At 43.0% G+C, this 13,934-nt stretch overlaps 1 protein-coding gene across 1 annotated transcript in view; it reads left to right on the plus strand.

Annotated features, from left to right (window-relative positions):
- fndc1 (fibronectin type III domain containing 1) overlaps window positions 1–13,934 on the plus strand; it is a 220,975-nt gene that overhangs the window by 166,715 nt on the left and 40,326 nt on the right. The window contains exons 18-19 of the mRNA XM_070890982.1: window positions 5,743–5,854; window positions 12,455–12,534. Coding sequence (XP_070747083.1) covers window positions 5,743–5,854; window positions 12,455–12,534 — 192 coding nt within the window. The remainder of the gene's footprint in view (window positions 1–5,742; window positions 5,855–12,454; window positions 12,535–13,934) is intronic.

Here is a 13,934-nt window from a genome sequence, read left to right on the forward strand (position 1 = left end):
CTTTATAATTGCCGCAAATCCTGACCGTGCCACCACTTTTGAGTACTGAAACAATCGGGCTGGCCCAGTCGCTGAATTCCACTGGGGAGATGGTGCCCTCGCGTTGCAGCCTGTCCAGCTCAATTTCCACACTCTCCCTCATCGTGTGAGGTACCGCTCACGCCTTGTAGTGGATGGGTCGTGCCTCTGGGACCAAGTGGATCTGCACCTTCGCCCCGGAAAAGTTTCCAATGCCTGGCTCAAAAAGGGAAGGAAATTTGTTAAGAACCTGGGTACATGAGGCCTCATCAACATGTGATAGCGCTCAGATGTCATCCCAGTTCCAACGGATTTTGCCCAGCCAGCTCCCTCCAAGCAGTGTGGGGCCTTCACCCGGGACAATCCAGAGAGGCAGTTCGTGCACTGTGCCCTCGTAGGTGACCTTGACCATGGTGCTGCCCAGGACAGTGATAAGCTCTTTGGTGTATGTGCACCCCGTGTACTTTAGCATCTGCCTCCTCTCTCTCTCAGGCTTAAAATTGCTTTGATCCACCATGGACCGATCTTCCTCTGCCATGTGGTGGTTTGCAGGTTTTGCAGAGCTTGCAGCTCGTTGGAGGTGCCCCATTGTTCCACAGCTCTTGCAAGCATACCCTTTGAAGTGGCATGACTAGGCTGAATGGAAGCCTCCACAATGCCAACAAGGTGTGAATTGCCTTGCGTTCATCCTTTGTTGCGGACACTCAGTCATCTGGGTCACCTGAGGCCTGCTGGCAGTTGCAGACTCGTGGTTTCTGCCCTGTACATTTCTGCTCACAAACACAGTTGCAGTTAATTTATGAACATTGCTAGCACTTGTGTGCTGAGAGATTTGTTTGGTGGTATCACTGGTGGACATAAACGCCTGTGCTATCGCAATGGCCTTGCTGAGGGTCGGTGTCTCTACAGTCAAAAGTTTTCATAGGATGGTCTCGTGGCCAATGCCCAGTACAAAAAATTCTCTCAGCATTTGCTCCAGGTAGCCATCAAACTCACATTGTCCTGCAAGTCGTCTTAGCTCGGCGACGTAGCTCACCACTTCCTGACCTTCAGATCGCTGGCATGTGTAGAACCGATACCTCGCCATCAGCACGCTCTCCCTTGGGTTAAGATGCTCCCGAACCAATGTACACAGCTCCTCATACGACTTATCTGTGGGTTTCACTGGAGCCAGAAGATTCTTCATGAGGTTGTTGGTCGGTGCCCCGCAGACCGTGAGAAGGACCGCTCTCCTTTTTGCAGCGCTTCCTTCTCCGTCCAGCTCGTTGGCTACAAAGTACTGGTCTAGCCGTTCGACATAGGCTTCCCAGTCCTCATCCTCCGAGAACTTCTCCAGGATGCCCACAGTTTGCTGCATCTTTGTGTTGGATTTGTATGCTCGTCGCCAGTTATTGTGTTCCTAACACAGATGAGGCTGCACACAGGGAGGTTAAAGTAACAGTGACCTCAGTCTTTAATAAGACACTCCAGAGTGAGAAACAGGCCTTGGGGGCCGGCTTATATACAGTGCTCCCAAGGGATGCTGGGATCCCTTGGGTCTTCAGGGGATGCGCTCCCTGGTGGCGGAACGTGGGAGTGCATGCTTTGAAGATACACAACAAAAACTATTGAATGTTATTGTGTATATTTTACAAGGTTCTGTTCCTGAAATGGAATCTTGCTAGTTGGAAGCACTGGCCTTAACATCAACCCTATGTTATAGCCCCACCTCTGTCCCACACTCCTGTCTGGCAATGTTCAGTATGCTCAGATATGTCCTGTCCACAAGAAGCAGGTCAGATGCAATCTGGCCAATTACCACCATATCAACCTACTCTCAATCATCAGCAATGGGATGGAAGATGTTGTTGACAGTGCTAGCAAGCAGCACTTGTTCACAATTAACCTGCTCGCCAATGCTCAATTTAGATTTCCCCAGCACCACTCCGCTCCAGACCTCATTATAGCCTTGGTCCAAACATGGACAAAAGAGCAGAATTCCAGAGGTGAGATGAGAGTGACTGCCCTTAACATCAAGGCAACATTTGATCAAGTGTCACATCAAGGAGCCCTAGTATAATTGAAGTCAATGGGGATCATGGGGAAAACTCTCCACTGGTTGAAGTCATACCCTGCACAAAGAAAGATGGTTGTGATTGTTGGAGACCAATCATCTCGGCCCCAAGATATCACTGTAGGAGTTCCTCAGGGCAGTGTCCTAGGCCCAACCATCTTCAGCTGCTTCATCAATGACCTTCCCTCCATCATAAGGTCAGAGGTTTTCGCTAATGATTGCAGTGTCCAGTTTCATTCATAATTGCTCAGATAATGAAAGGGTCTGTGCTCACATGTAGCAAACCCTGGACAACATGCAAGATTGGTCTGAAAAGTGGCAACTAACATTCGTGCCACACAAGTGCCAGGCAATGACAATCTCCAACAAGAGAGAGTCAAACCACTTCCCTTTGACATCAATGGTATTACCATCATCGAATCCCTCACCTTAAACACCATTAACCAGAAACTTAACTGGACCAGCCACTTAAAAGCTGTGGCTACAAGACCATGTCAGACACTTTTTGTAGTATCTCCCAACTCCCAAAGCCTTTCCACCACCTGCAAGGCACAAGTCAGGACTGAGATGGAATGCTCTCCACTTGTCTGGAAGAGTGCGGCTCCAACAACACTCAAGAAGGTTAACATCGTCCAGGACAAAACAACCCGCTTGATCGGCACTCCATCCAACACCTTAAACATTCAATCCCTCCACCATCGGCACAACGTGGCTGCAGTGTGTACCAGTGGGAGTAGCTTCACCACAAGGACTGCAGTGGCTCACCGCCACTTTCTCAAGGGCAATTAGGGATGAGCAATAAATACTGGTGTTGCCAGCAACACCCGCTTCCCATGAATTAATAATTTTTTTTTTAAAGTCCAACCATGTAAAGTTTTCCCCAATATAAGTGCAGATAATTTAATGTGCCACAACAAATTACAATTTTTAAGGGAAGTAATTATCCAGGTTAAATTATGAGTTGGAATAATTGAGCTGTCTTCTAACTTTAAGACTGTCATACTTCAATTTGAGATTTGCAAGGATCAACCATGTTATTAATTCAACTAATATAAGTTGTATCCTTTGCAGCTAAGGAAAATATGCAAGCAATATATAATTTTCAAATAGAACAGAAGTTTAATGAGAGCAAAAACACAATTTATTCCAAATGTGATTTAACCCATGGCAATTTGGTAAATCATCACAGCAGAAAGTGGTGCAAGTGACAATATAAAATCTTACACATTTAGATCACAGAAGGAAGCCATTTGATCCATCAACTCACCAGTTCTTTTCTAGAGTAATCCAAAAGTAATCTCTCTCCAGAGCCCTGTATCTTCTTTTTCTTCAAATATTTATCCAATGTTCCCTTAAACCATACAATGGTCTCTGTGTCAACCACTCAATGTGGCCAAGTATTCCAAGCTCTAATACATACTTACGTAAAGAAATCGCTCTTGACTTTCTTCGAGAATATTCTTAGTCTCTTTCTTAGTGGTTATTTCCCCAACCCGAGGAAAAAGTCTTCCCCTATGTTCAATGAAAGTCCTTCATAATTTTTAAAACCTCTATTAAATCTCCTCTTGGCCCTCTCTGCTCCAGTGGAAATAATCCCAGTACCTCGAGCCTCTCCGCATACTTTCTCAATCATTGTATCCCCCTGGTGAATCTAAACTGTGTGCTTGCTTTAATGTCCTTTCTAATCCTTTCTATAATGGATTGCCTTAAACTGCATACAATACTCTTAACTGTGGCCTGACAATTGCCTTGTACAATTTTATTATAACCTTGCCAATATATTCTATGTCTTTATTTATAAAACCCAAAATGCTATTGGCCTTTTTATGGCTTTATCGACCTACACTTGCACTTTCAAGGAATAATTTATTTGCACCCATAAATCCCTGCTCCTCTACATCCTTTATCTTTCCATTTAGTTTACAGTTCTATTCCTTGTTCTCCCAAAATGTATTACCTCATACTTCTCCGCATTAAAAATTGAACAAAGTGGACCTTATACTGATCCCTGTAATGCACCATTTCCAACTGCTCTCAAATCCAAGCAATACCCATTCATCCTCACCCTTTGTTTCTTGTCCACCAACCAATATTCTACTGCTGCTTAACCATAAGTCTTTTTATAAACAAGCCTTTTGTGAGACACCTTATCAAAGGCCTTCTGAAAATTCATTTATACACTGTTTATGGCATTCCCTGTATCTATACAATTTGTCACTTCTTCAAAAACCTCTCTTAAATATGTCAAACATGGCTTGCCTTTAACAACCTCTGTTAGCTATCTTTAACTACCCAAGCATCTTTACTCTTTATCAAAATCCTGAATTGTGGATTCCAAGAGTTTGCTCACATCTGATATTAGACTAACTGGACTATAGTTACCTAGTTTATCCTCTCTGCTTTCTTGTGGCTATCCACTAGTCCCACAACACAGTTTGTATATCCAAGGTGAATATCTGCTATCTATTTGGATTTAGATTCTTTCATACTTCCCTATTCTTTCCTTTTTCTGCACTTTCTAACATAACTTAGGATCGACCTCCATTCGAGCACATAATCAAGGCTAAGACTTCAATGTAGCACTGAGGGAGTGCTGCATTATTGATGGTGCTGCCTTTCAAATGAGGCGTTGAACTGTCTGCTTGTTCAGGTAGATTTGGAAGAATTCATGGCACTATTCAAAGAAAAGCAGTAAGTGCTCTAGTGTCCTCGCCAACATTTCTCCCTCAACCAACACCACCATTTGCTGTTTTTGCGACCTGTGTTAAATTCACTCTTGTGTTTGAATTAATAAGTGACTGCATTTCAAAATTAATTCAGTGGTTGTGATGTGCTCTGAGATGTTTGTTTATTAGCCATTTTGTCCTTGTTGCCTCTGTTGACCGACCATCTATTTTCAGAGGTAGGATCGCATCCTCCGAAATACTTCCTTGGTTGGAAACCAACTAAATGCTTATTGGATTTGACCTGATTGGGTAATAAGATCTACAGATAGAACTTCTTATGCAAGAGGATGTGTCAAAATACGTTGTTTCCTTGACAAACCCTAAGAGAAGGGCACAAGCTAAATTACATAACTCACTAAAATAAATTTAAATTAGTTTCTATCCGTCATCATGAATCAAGACAATGACACATATCAGATTGGATTGTAAATTGGGCAATCAGATTGGTAATCCCTCTCCCGAACTGTCAGGTCAGTGTATGCCTCACACACACACACAGCCACTAGACAGTTATAGAAGTAAATCCATTGGATTAGTCCACCATGAACACACCACAACCTCATCTAAATTAGGCACACAATTTAAAAAAATAATACATTAGATTGATGTAATTTAATTCGTGTTACTCCTAGGTGCCCAAACCAGATGCAGGTTAACTGATAACAAAATAAGTGCTCTCCACTAACTCAGAATGGACAAAAATGAGCAAAGTCTCTCACTGTGCATGTTTATTTGAACAGACAGGCAATTCCAAATCAATATGTTTTAAATTTAGTCAAAAGTCACATAGCCATGGCTATTCCAATCCAGATAAATATAATTAACTCTGATTGGGACCTTTAGTTCAAAGGTACCTGAAAATGATCCCCAATGGAAAGAGAGAGTTTTGGCTGCAGCTAACACAATTCTGTTTTAATTTAATTCTGCTTTTAATTTCAATTGCAGGTTACCTTGTCTATAGTGCTTCTTATGATGACATCTTGCAGAACAACTGGTCTACAAAGCCTTCATTAGCCAGCACGCACTTACCTATTGAAAATCTGAAGCCAAATACAAGGTATATTCGAAGGGAGCATACAGCTCACTGGAAAACAATCCTCTGTACAGTTTTGATCATTTTCCCTTGTGCATTTGACTCCCTCCCAATAGTTATCGTACATCGAATTTTACAGGTCATTCAGCCCAACTGGTCTATGCAGTTTCCATGCAGCAAGATCCTGTATCCTGTTTCTAAATCAGTCCTCCTAGCAGGGAGTCCCATGCAGCTCAGGATATTACAATATTCGTTACCAGAAGTGAAACCCCCTCCAGTAGCCCAAAATTGGAATGTTCATCCTAGTTCTTGAGATGTTGCAGTGGTTCACCTATATATTACCAGTGACATATATGTCGTAATTGGGAAAATCTGGCTCAGAATCTCGACATTCCTGGCAGCATCAAAAGCACGTTATATGCCTCCTTTTTTTAATATTAAGAAACTGTTTGGAAACAGCATAGAAATCATCAGCAGAAACATTGGGTCACATAAGCCATTTCTAGTCTGACTACAAAATTCAAAGCCACCTTACAAACTCAAATCATCATTCCTTTAAAGACAATGGGCTCAATTTTGGCCATGACTTGCTCCAATTATTTTGGAGTATTTACTTCAGTTCTTTATTTGTTATTGAATGCTTATTACTTTTTTGGCTTTGTTTAGTGCTTCGTAAGTCTTGGTGCAGGTCCTCTCAGCTTCCTTGTATTTTTCATGACTTCCATGACTTACTCCAATTATTTTGGAGTAAGTTGGTTTTTCTGGTGTAAGTTTAAAAAATGCCACTTTCCCCAATAAACTTGGTAACTCAGGTACGATTTTTTTTAGTTGAGTTTTTTTTTCAAAAGGGGTGTTTCCAGCCACTTACGCCAGTTTTGGCCATTTATGCCACTTTGGCCAGCTAATGCTCACACCAAATCGACTTAGGTCAGCGTATGTGGCCAGCTCTTGCGGGCAGTTAAGAAATTGGTGCAGGTTAGTACATTTGAAGTACCAAGACTGACAAAGCACTAAACAAAGCACAAAAATAAGCATTGAATAACAAATAAAAAATACAAGGAAGCTGAGAGGACCTGCACCAAGACTTACGAAGCACTAAACAAAGCCCAAAAAAGTAATAAGCATTCAATAACAAATAAAGAACTGAAGTAAATAATTCAATTAACAAATAAAGAACTGAAGCAAATCCTACCTTCAACTAAAACTCGGCAGCGGCCAGTCTGTGCGGGAGGCCATTCGGCCTGGGATAGGGGCGACAAGACGCACACCGGGAGGCTAGGCTCAACGCGGCATCTGTGAACGGGGTGGGGGGGAGAAAGACCACAGCGGGCCTGCCCCGACCGGTGCAGGAGACCATTCGGCCGGGGATAGGGCGGCGAGCATCGGGTCCTGCTCACAGCCTGCAAGACACACTGGGAGAGCGAGGAGCATGCGCGCAGACTCCACTGCGCATGCGGACAGCTGCCGGCACTGTTTTCGGCGCAGGGCTGTAGCTCTGCCCTCCCCCCCTGCACTATATGCGCCGCACCAGGACCCGGGACACTCGGCAGAGTGGCCAGGATGGGGGCACATTTTTTCGGCACCGTTTCCAGTGCACAAAGTCGCCACATCGCGGGTGAGTGCGCCGAAAAAAGGGGTTGGGGAAAATTGAGTCCGTTAAGTTTAGGTTTGCAGAAGCAGTGTACAGTTCTTGCAACCCTTGGCTTTGCCCATGTTATTTCTCTCTCAGACTGAATGCCCATCAGCAAGAAATGTGAGGGTAACTTTCCAGGTTGCATGCTCTCAGCGCGGTCAGTCACCATTTGGAAGGACATATTGTGAAATCCTGCATGTGCAACCATGATTTCCTGTCTATTAAAATTAATGTGTGTTCTCTGCAGGTGAGTTTTCACATTGGTTGTGCGCAATTGGAAAATATACCCTTTGCTCAATGCACTTGATCTCACGAATAAAAACAGAAAATGCCGGAAATGTCATCGACCTGAAATGTTAACTCTGTTTCTCTCCACAGAATGCTATCTGACCTGTTGAGATTTCCAGCATTTTCTGTTTTTATTTCAGATTCCAGCATCCGCAGTATTTTGCTTTTGTAATAGTGATCTCTAGAATAATCCATCATAAAATAACATGGGGATCAAAACAGTGTAGCAGGTACTGCAGTAGTTCCAACACAAAGACAGAGCCAAACAATACCACAGTCGGCCCAACACATCAATGAATGGAGTCACATAACCCAAATCCTACTTTACATGTTATGAAAACAAGGCCTTGGTACACAAGGAAAATTGTCATGCTCATGATCAGTAAATTTAAAGGAATTGGTGGTGGTCACCTTTGTAGGAGCATGATGGGTGGGTTGATTACAAGAAAATGGACCCTCAGATTTTCAAAAAATCAAGGTGCATATCGAGTCAACCTCTGTCTTAGGTGGGGAACAGTCAGTTGACCTGCTATAATAGGGCATGGCTACTTCCTGTAATGTCTCACCCAATTTTTGCTCATTTACAAGTCGATTGTATGAACGATTTTCCACAACTAATAAATGCTTTCACCAGATCCACATTTTCCTCTTGAACAGTGCCTGGTGAGAGGAAACTCCTCAGAGCTGCTCGCTTCTGACTGCTCGGTGAGCCTTGATGCTGGGCGTACCCTCCTCTGCTAAGTTCTGGCAGCAGTTAATGACCATCTGCCTATGGCAAGTTGTAAGATTAGAATCACAGGTCACACGCAGATACCCAAAGGATCTTAAGTGTCATAAGGCATTTTATTTTGAGGAGCCGTAGTTCAAATATAGTCAAACACAACACAATCAGGATAGACATAGTCGACATACAACCGTGACAAGTAGCTAGTATTAGTCCCGATTGGACAAACTGCTGGTAGCACGAATAGTTCGTCTTCACCATCTGCTCTGAAAAGCCTTCTAGGTCTTTTATTCTCTTTTTAGGGGTGGGTCTGGTGTAGGATACCAGATGACCATTTAACTGATATGTCGAGTTCTTTGTCTCAACTCTTAGATGAAACCCTCCTCTTCACATGTCTGTCCTGTCCTGGCGAGTGCTGCAGGCGGGAGCAAGTTTGAGGAGAATTCAGCTGTGGACTGTGACAGATCATGCTTGGACATGGTTCCATGAGCAGGAATGGCCTTCCAGCACGTTCCCCAAATGGTCACACTTGATCAGGTCTCCAGTTGTCCTGGCTCAACCCTTGCCACTGGATAAAGGCCTAGCTCTGTCGAGCCCGTGCGGTGGCTGATGTGCAACGGTCACCACGCGTTTAAAAAATCCACGCACAGGCATCTTCCACTCCCTCAATTGGAGTTCAGGACTGAATCATCGGGTCCTTCATTGAAACACCTGTGAACTCGTGGAAGCAAGTCATCCTCGTTCGAGGGACCGCCGATGATGATTCCTGTTAATCCTCCCAAGGTTGGAGTCAGACATGCCATTCTTGACCTTCAGATGTTTGGAGCTACCGGTTATCAGTTACTTATGTTCACACTGTTCAAGTAGCTTTAGTTACTGTACTTCAAATCTAACACCAGTCCTTCAAATCTAACGGCAGTCTGAAGAGACATTTTGGTCTCAAGTTATTTCTTCCAATTCACAATTTCTTACAAAGTGAGAATCTTTGTGCCACCACAACTTGTGTTAGTTTAGGTACACTATTGGAAATTTGAACCTCGTTGTCGAAAAAGATAATTCAGAGTTTAAAGTTTAAGATGTGAATTATAACACACCAGGGAGTATTGACTAAAGTTCGAACAAAGTCAACTGATGCATGACATTGCAACAAATATAAGTTGGTCCTATGTAATTTCCCATTTAACCACCTGGTCGTGGGTTATTATTATTTCTTGAAATGCTTATTACTTTCACAGCTTGACTGCGTAAGGCTCCTGGCTAAAATAAAAGCATAATTAAATCAAGGCTAACTGAATTTGCAATCATTTCTTGTAAAAATCCATGACCTGACATTATGCTGGTGTCGCCTAGCAACAGTCTTGGCTGGTCCAGATGATCGCTTGAGTAGATTGCTTACTTCAGAATTTAAAATAATACAATTTTAAGAATATAACAAAAGGCTGCATTGCCAGAAAACAACTTTTATATTATGATAGGGACTTGAGAGAGACGTTAACAGTTTGAATGTACAGAAATAAGATGCTTGTGATTCACATAGCATTTTGTAGCACTTGGAATTGATTTATTGATGCGATCAGTACAGCAGCACAATATCATGTAACATGATTATGCTTTTAAGTAGTTTTGAATGTAATTATTGTTATAACAGTTGGAAAGGATATCCTGAGAAAAAAACTGCCTTTTAAATCTAAAGCCCACGGATTATTGTGTTGAAATGTGCTCCTGTGCTATGATATACTATCTGCCAAGCGCAATGGTTTGTTGATTGACCAGCGAATGGATTTGATGATAAAGTTACAGAACAGTTGCAGCAGAGTTGTCCTATATTGTACCAGTGCAGTCAGACTTCATTTGAAAAAAAAGCTTTGAAAGTTTCAGCATAATGCAAAAGATACAGCGAGGGAAAATGAAAGAAAACATTCAGGAAAGACTCTGATGGCTGTTAAAAGCAGAATCACTGCTGGTGGAACTTGCTGTTTTGGACCTGCTCTGGCAGTGGTGATAAGAGGCTGCTTCCAGGTTTCAGATTCCATCCTTTTCCAACACTCGTTGGTTGATGTTTTCTTTGTCATTACTGCTGTGAGGGGGACATTGCCAGTTAGAAGATGGTCTCATCTCCACACACCGGGAACTAACATTTGCCTCTGAATGGCTAAGCTACACATTTTATTCGTATAAACAAACCTAGCAATTACATGAAGAATGTTTCAACACTGTGCCATCTACAAAGATTTCAGATATTGTACTCAGAATGATGGCAATACTTATTTTAACATTTCATTTTGTGTCTATTTAAAGAGCATGGAGGCAGCTACTTGTTGTTAAATGATGTCAACTTTATTTGTTTTGTCTTAAAACACTCCTGTGAAGCGCTTTGGGACGTTTTATTACATTAAAGGTGCTATATAAATGCAAGTTGTTGTTGTTGCTGTGGTTATGTTACAGGACCAGTAATCCAGAGGCCTGGACTAATGATCTGGAGACCTGAGTTCAAATCCCACCACGGCAGCTGGGGAATTTAAATTCAGTTAATATAAATTAATCTGGAATAAAAAGCTAGTATCAGTAATGGTGACCATGAAAGTACCGGTTTGTCATTAGTAACTCATCTGATTCACTGATGTCCTTTAGGGAAGGAAATAACCTGCCCTTACCTAGTCTGGCCTACATGTGACTCCAGACCCACAGCAATGTGCCTGACTCTTAACTGCCCTCTGAAATTAGAAGCCACTCAGTTAAGGGCAATTCGGGATGGGCAATAAATGCTGGCTTTGCCAGCGACTCCCACATCACGTGAATGAATTTTAAAAAATTTATCCAGAGCTCTTTTTTTTCTTCTGTGGCAGAAGTAACTAGAGAACGTTATTTGTAGCCAGCTATACGAATGCCAAAACTGAAAGCAGAGCATTTTCTGCTGAACTTAATAGAAAATGCAGCAGGTTTCCCCGGGCCACTAGCCAGTATCTAGGAAGCCATTCAAACTGCAGGCCCTGAGTACTGTAACCAGCATGTGCCAAGTTAGCTGCTCTTGGCCAGAGCTAGGGGCTGAGGTCTCCTTTAGTGTTAGGCAAGGTTCCTGATTGGTGCACTGCCAGCCCTGATGAAAAGTGGATGGCTGGTAAAAACAGGATTGCATTCAGCTGTGATACTCTCCAGCACTGAATGTCTAAAACTCGGGAGAAATGGCCACTTAGATGAGATACTGAGGGACTGCCGACACCTGTGGGACTTTACTCCAGTCAGTGTCATCAGGAAAGAAGAAAAGAAAGTAAATATTGGGAGTTTTAATTTGTCAATTATTACAACAATAATACTTTTAACATAGAAAGAGGTCTTGAGGTGCTTCACAGAGGTGTAAGGAGAAGACAGTTTTGAGGAAGTGACCAAAAGCTTGGGCAAAGAGGCGGGCTTTAAGGTGGATCTTAAAGCAAGAGAGTGAGGTAAAGCAACAAATTGTTTCGGGAGGGAATTCCAGAGTGTAGGGCTAAGTGGCTGAAAGTACCTTTGCCAATGGTGGTGTGAAGCAAAAGGAAAATACACCAGAGTTAGAGAAACAGAGTTTGGTGAGCGGGTTGTGAGCTTGAGGAGGTTAGCGAGATAGGGAAGGAGTAAGATCATGGAGCAATTTAAAAACAAGGCTGCGAGTTTTAAGTCCGAGGCACTGCTTACAGCTGTTTTAAGCTGGGGGAGGGGGAGATGTACATTGCATTTTGTGCTGAGAGACTTTTGTATTTTAATTAAACACTAGCCTATATTTGCTGAGTACTGGCGTTGTTGAACTTTGCCAGCCACGAACACGTATTGGAAAATTTAGGCCTCTGCATGCTCCTGGTTGAATACTGATTTAGCTTTCATCTACTCTGACATTAAAATCACAGCCATTTGGGAGGGTTATTGTACAATGTGCGAACAGCTTTAACTGGAACTGGAACAACCTTGTGAGCTAAATAATTAATTGCTGATATTTGCTATTTTTCAGATATTATTTTAAAATTCAAGCAAAGAATCCATATGGTTATGGCCCCATCAGCGAAGCTTTGACTTTTGTTACAGAATCAGGTATTGTATGCCATTCAAGATATGGTTATGTTACCGGATTCACAACCCAGAGATTGAGAGTTTGGGTCACGTGTTCAAATGCCACCATGCAAGTTGTGAGATTCAATTCAATATCTCTGGTAATTTATGATCTGGCGCCAGGATAGCATGACCATGAAAGCTGCTGGATTGTCGTAAAAACTCAACTAGTTCACTAATGTAGTTTAGGGAAGTGACCCAGCCACCCTACCCAGTCTGGCCTATGGTGACTCCAGTACCACACTATGTGGCTGACTCTTGGCCTGAATTTTCTTCCTGGAGCTGTGCACCAAGGAAGGTGGGATGAAGAGGTCAACCACTGAACCCTTATCCCTAAGACTGAGCTCCGTACTTTTCCTTCCCCCTCACCCCTTCGTAGATGTCATCTGGCCGCCATCTGCCCACCTTGTCCACATCTAAAAGGGGCAGTGTGGCATGGTACTCTGGCTGAATTCCCTTCCTTCCTGCCTCAATACCACAAACTCACAGCAAGAACGGTACCAAGGAGGCTGTAGAGGGACAGTTATGATGGAATACCTTCATTTGACCACTCCTCCTCCATTCCCCAGCAACTACTGGTTAGGTACCGGAAGGGCTCATTTGGAGCCATCCAGCCACTAAACTGTGCTACACCTTTAGTGGACTATCTATTTCCAGTGCTGTAGCAGGAGTCTCACTACAGAAACGCCACCCCAGCAATGGTGGGCTCCCTCTGCAGAGCAGCGATACTTTTGTGGGCCCATTCTGCTTTATAAAATTGACCCCATCCCAAGAAAACTACCCTGACCCACTTCCGGCAGAAACAGGAAGCTCTAGGCTCTAGTGCTCTACTGGCTAACAAGCTACTCAATTGTGTAGGCAATCAATTAAAAAGGAGGCTGCATCTTCTCGGGTCACCTGGGAATGGGCAATAAATGTAGCCCAGACAGTGTCACCCACATCCCAAAAGCAAAATTTAAAAATAGTTAATGAATTTTGCTGTTTATAAAGAGTAATTCATATTGTTGTACATCGTGTAGCAGTATTGTAATGTTAGGGTAAATGAAACCATCCTGGATCCTAGCACCATGCCTTAATTGGTGGAGATTAACTCTGTAGTGCTAATTCTCCGACCCACTCTCCCCACTATGAGGGCAGGATTGCTGAATTCCCTTTGTTACATTCTTCAAATTCTTCCGCTTTTCACTCTACAAGCTTTGCATTTGGCTGATTTCCCAAACGTGCATTCCTGGTGTGAGGCCTTGCCACCTGAACGTGAGTATCAGAAAATCCTTTGACGAGATCCCACAATTTCATGTCCATTATAAGAGTACGCATTTGGAAAATCAGGTCTCTAGACCTCCGAGTATGTGCTGGTGGTTTTCCAATGTGCACCGGTGAAT

Source organism: Pristiophorus japonicus, chromosome 9 (genome assembly GCF_044704955.1).
Source record: "Pristiophorus japonicus isolate sPriJap1 chromosome 9, sPriJap1.hap1, whole genome shotgun sequence".
Taxonomy (NCBI): domain Eukaryota; kingdom Metazoa; phylum Chordata; class Chondrichthyes; family Pristiophoridae; genus Pristiophorus; species Pristiophorus japonicus.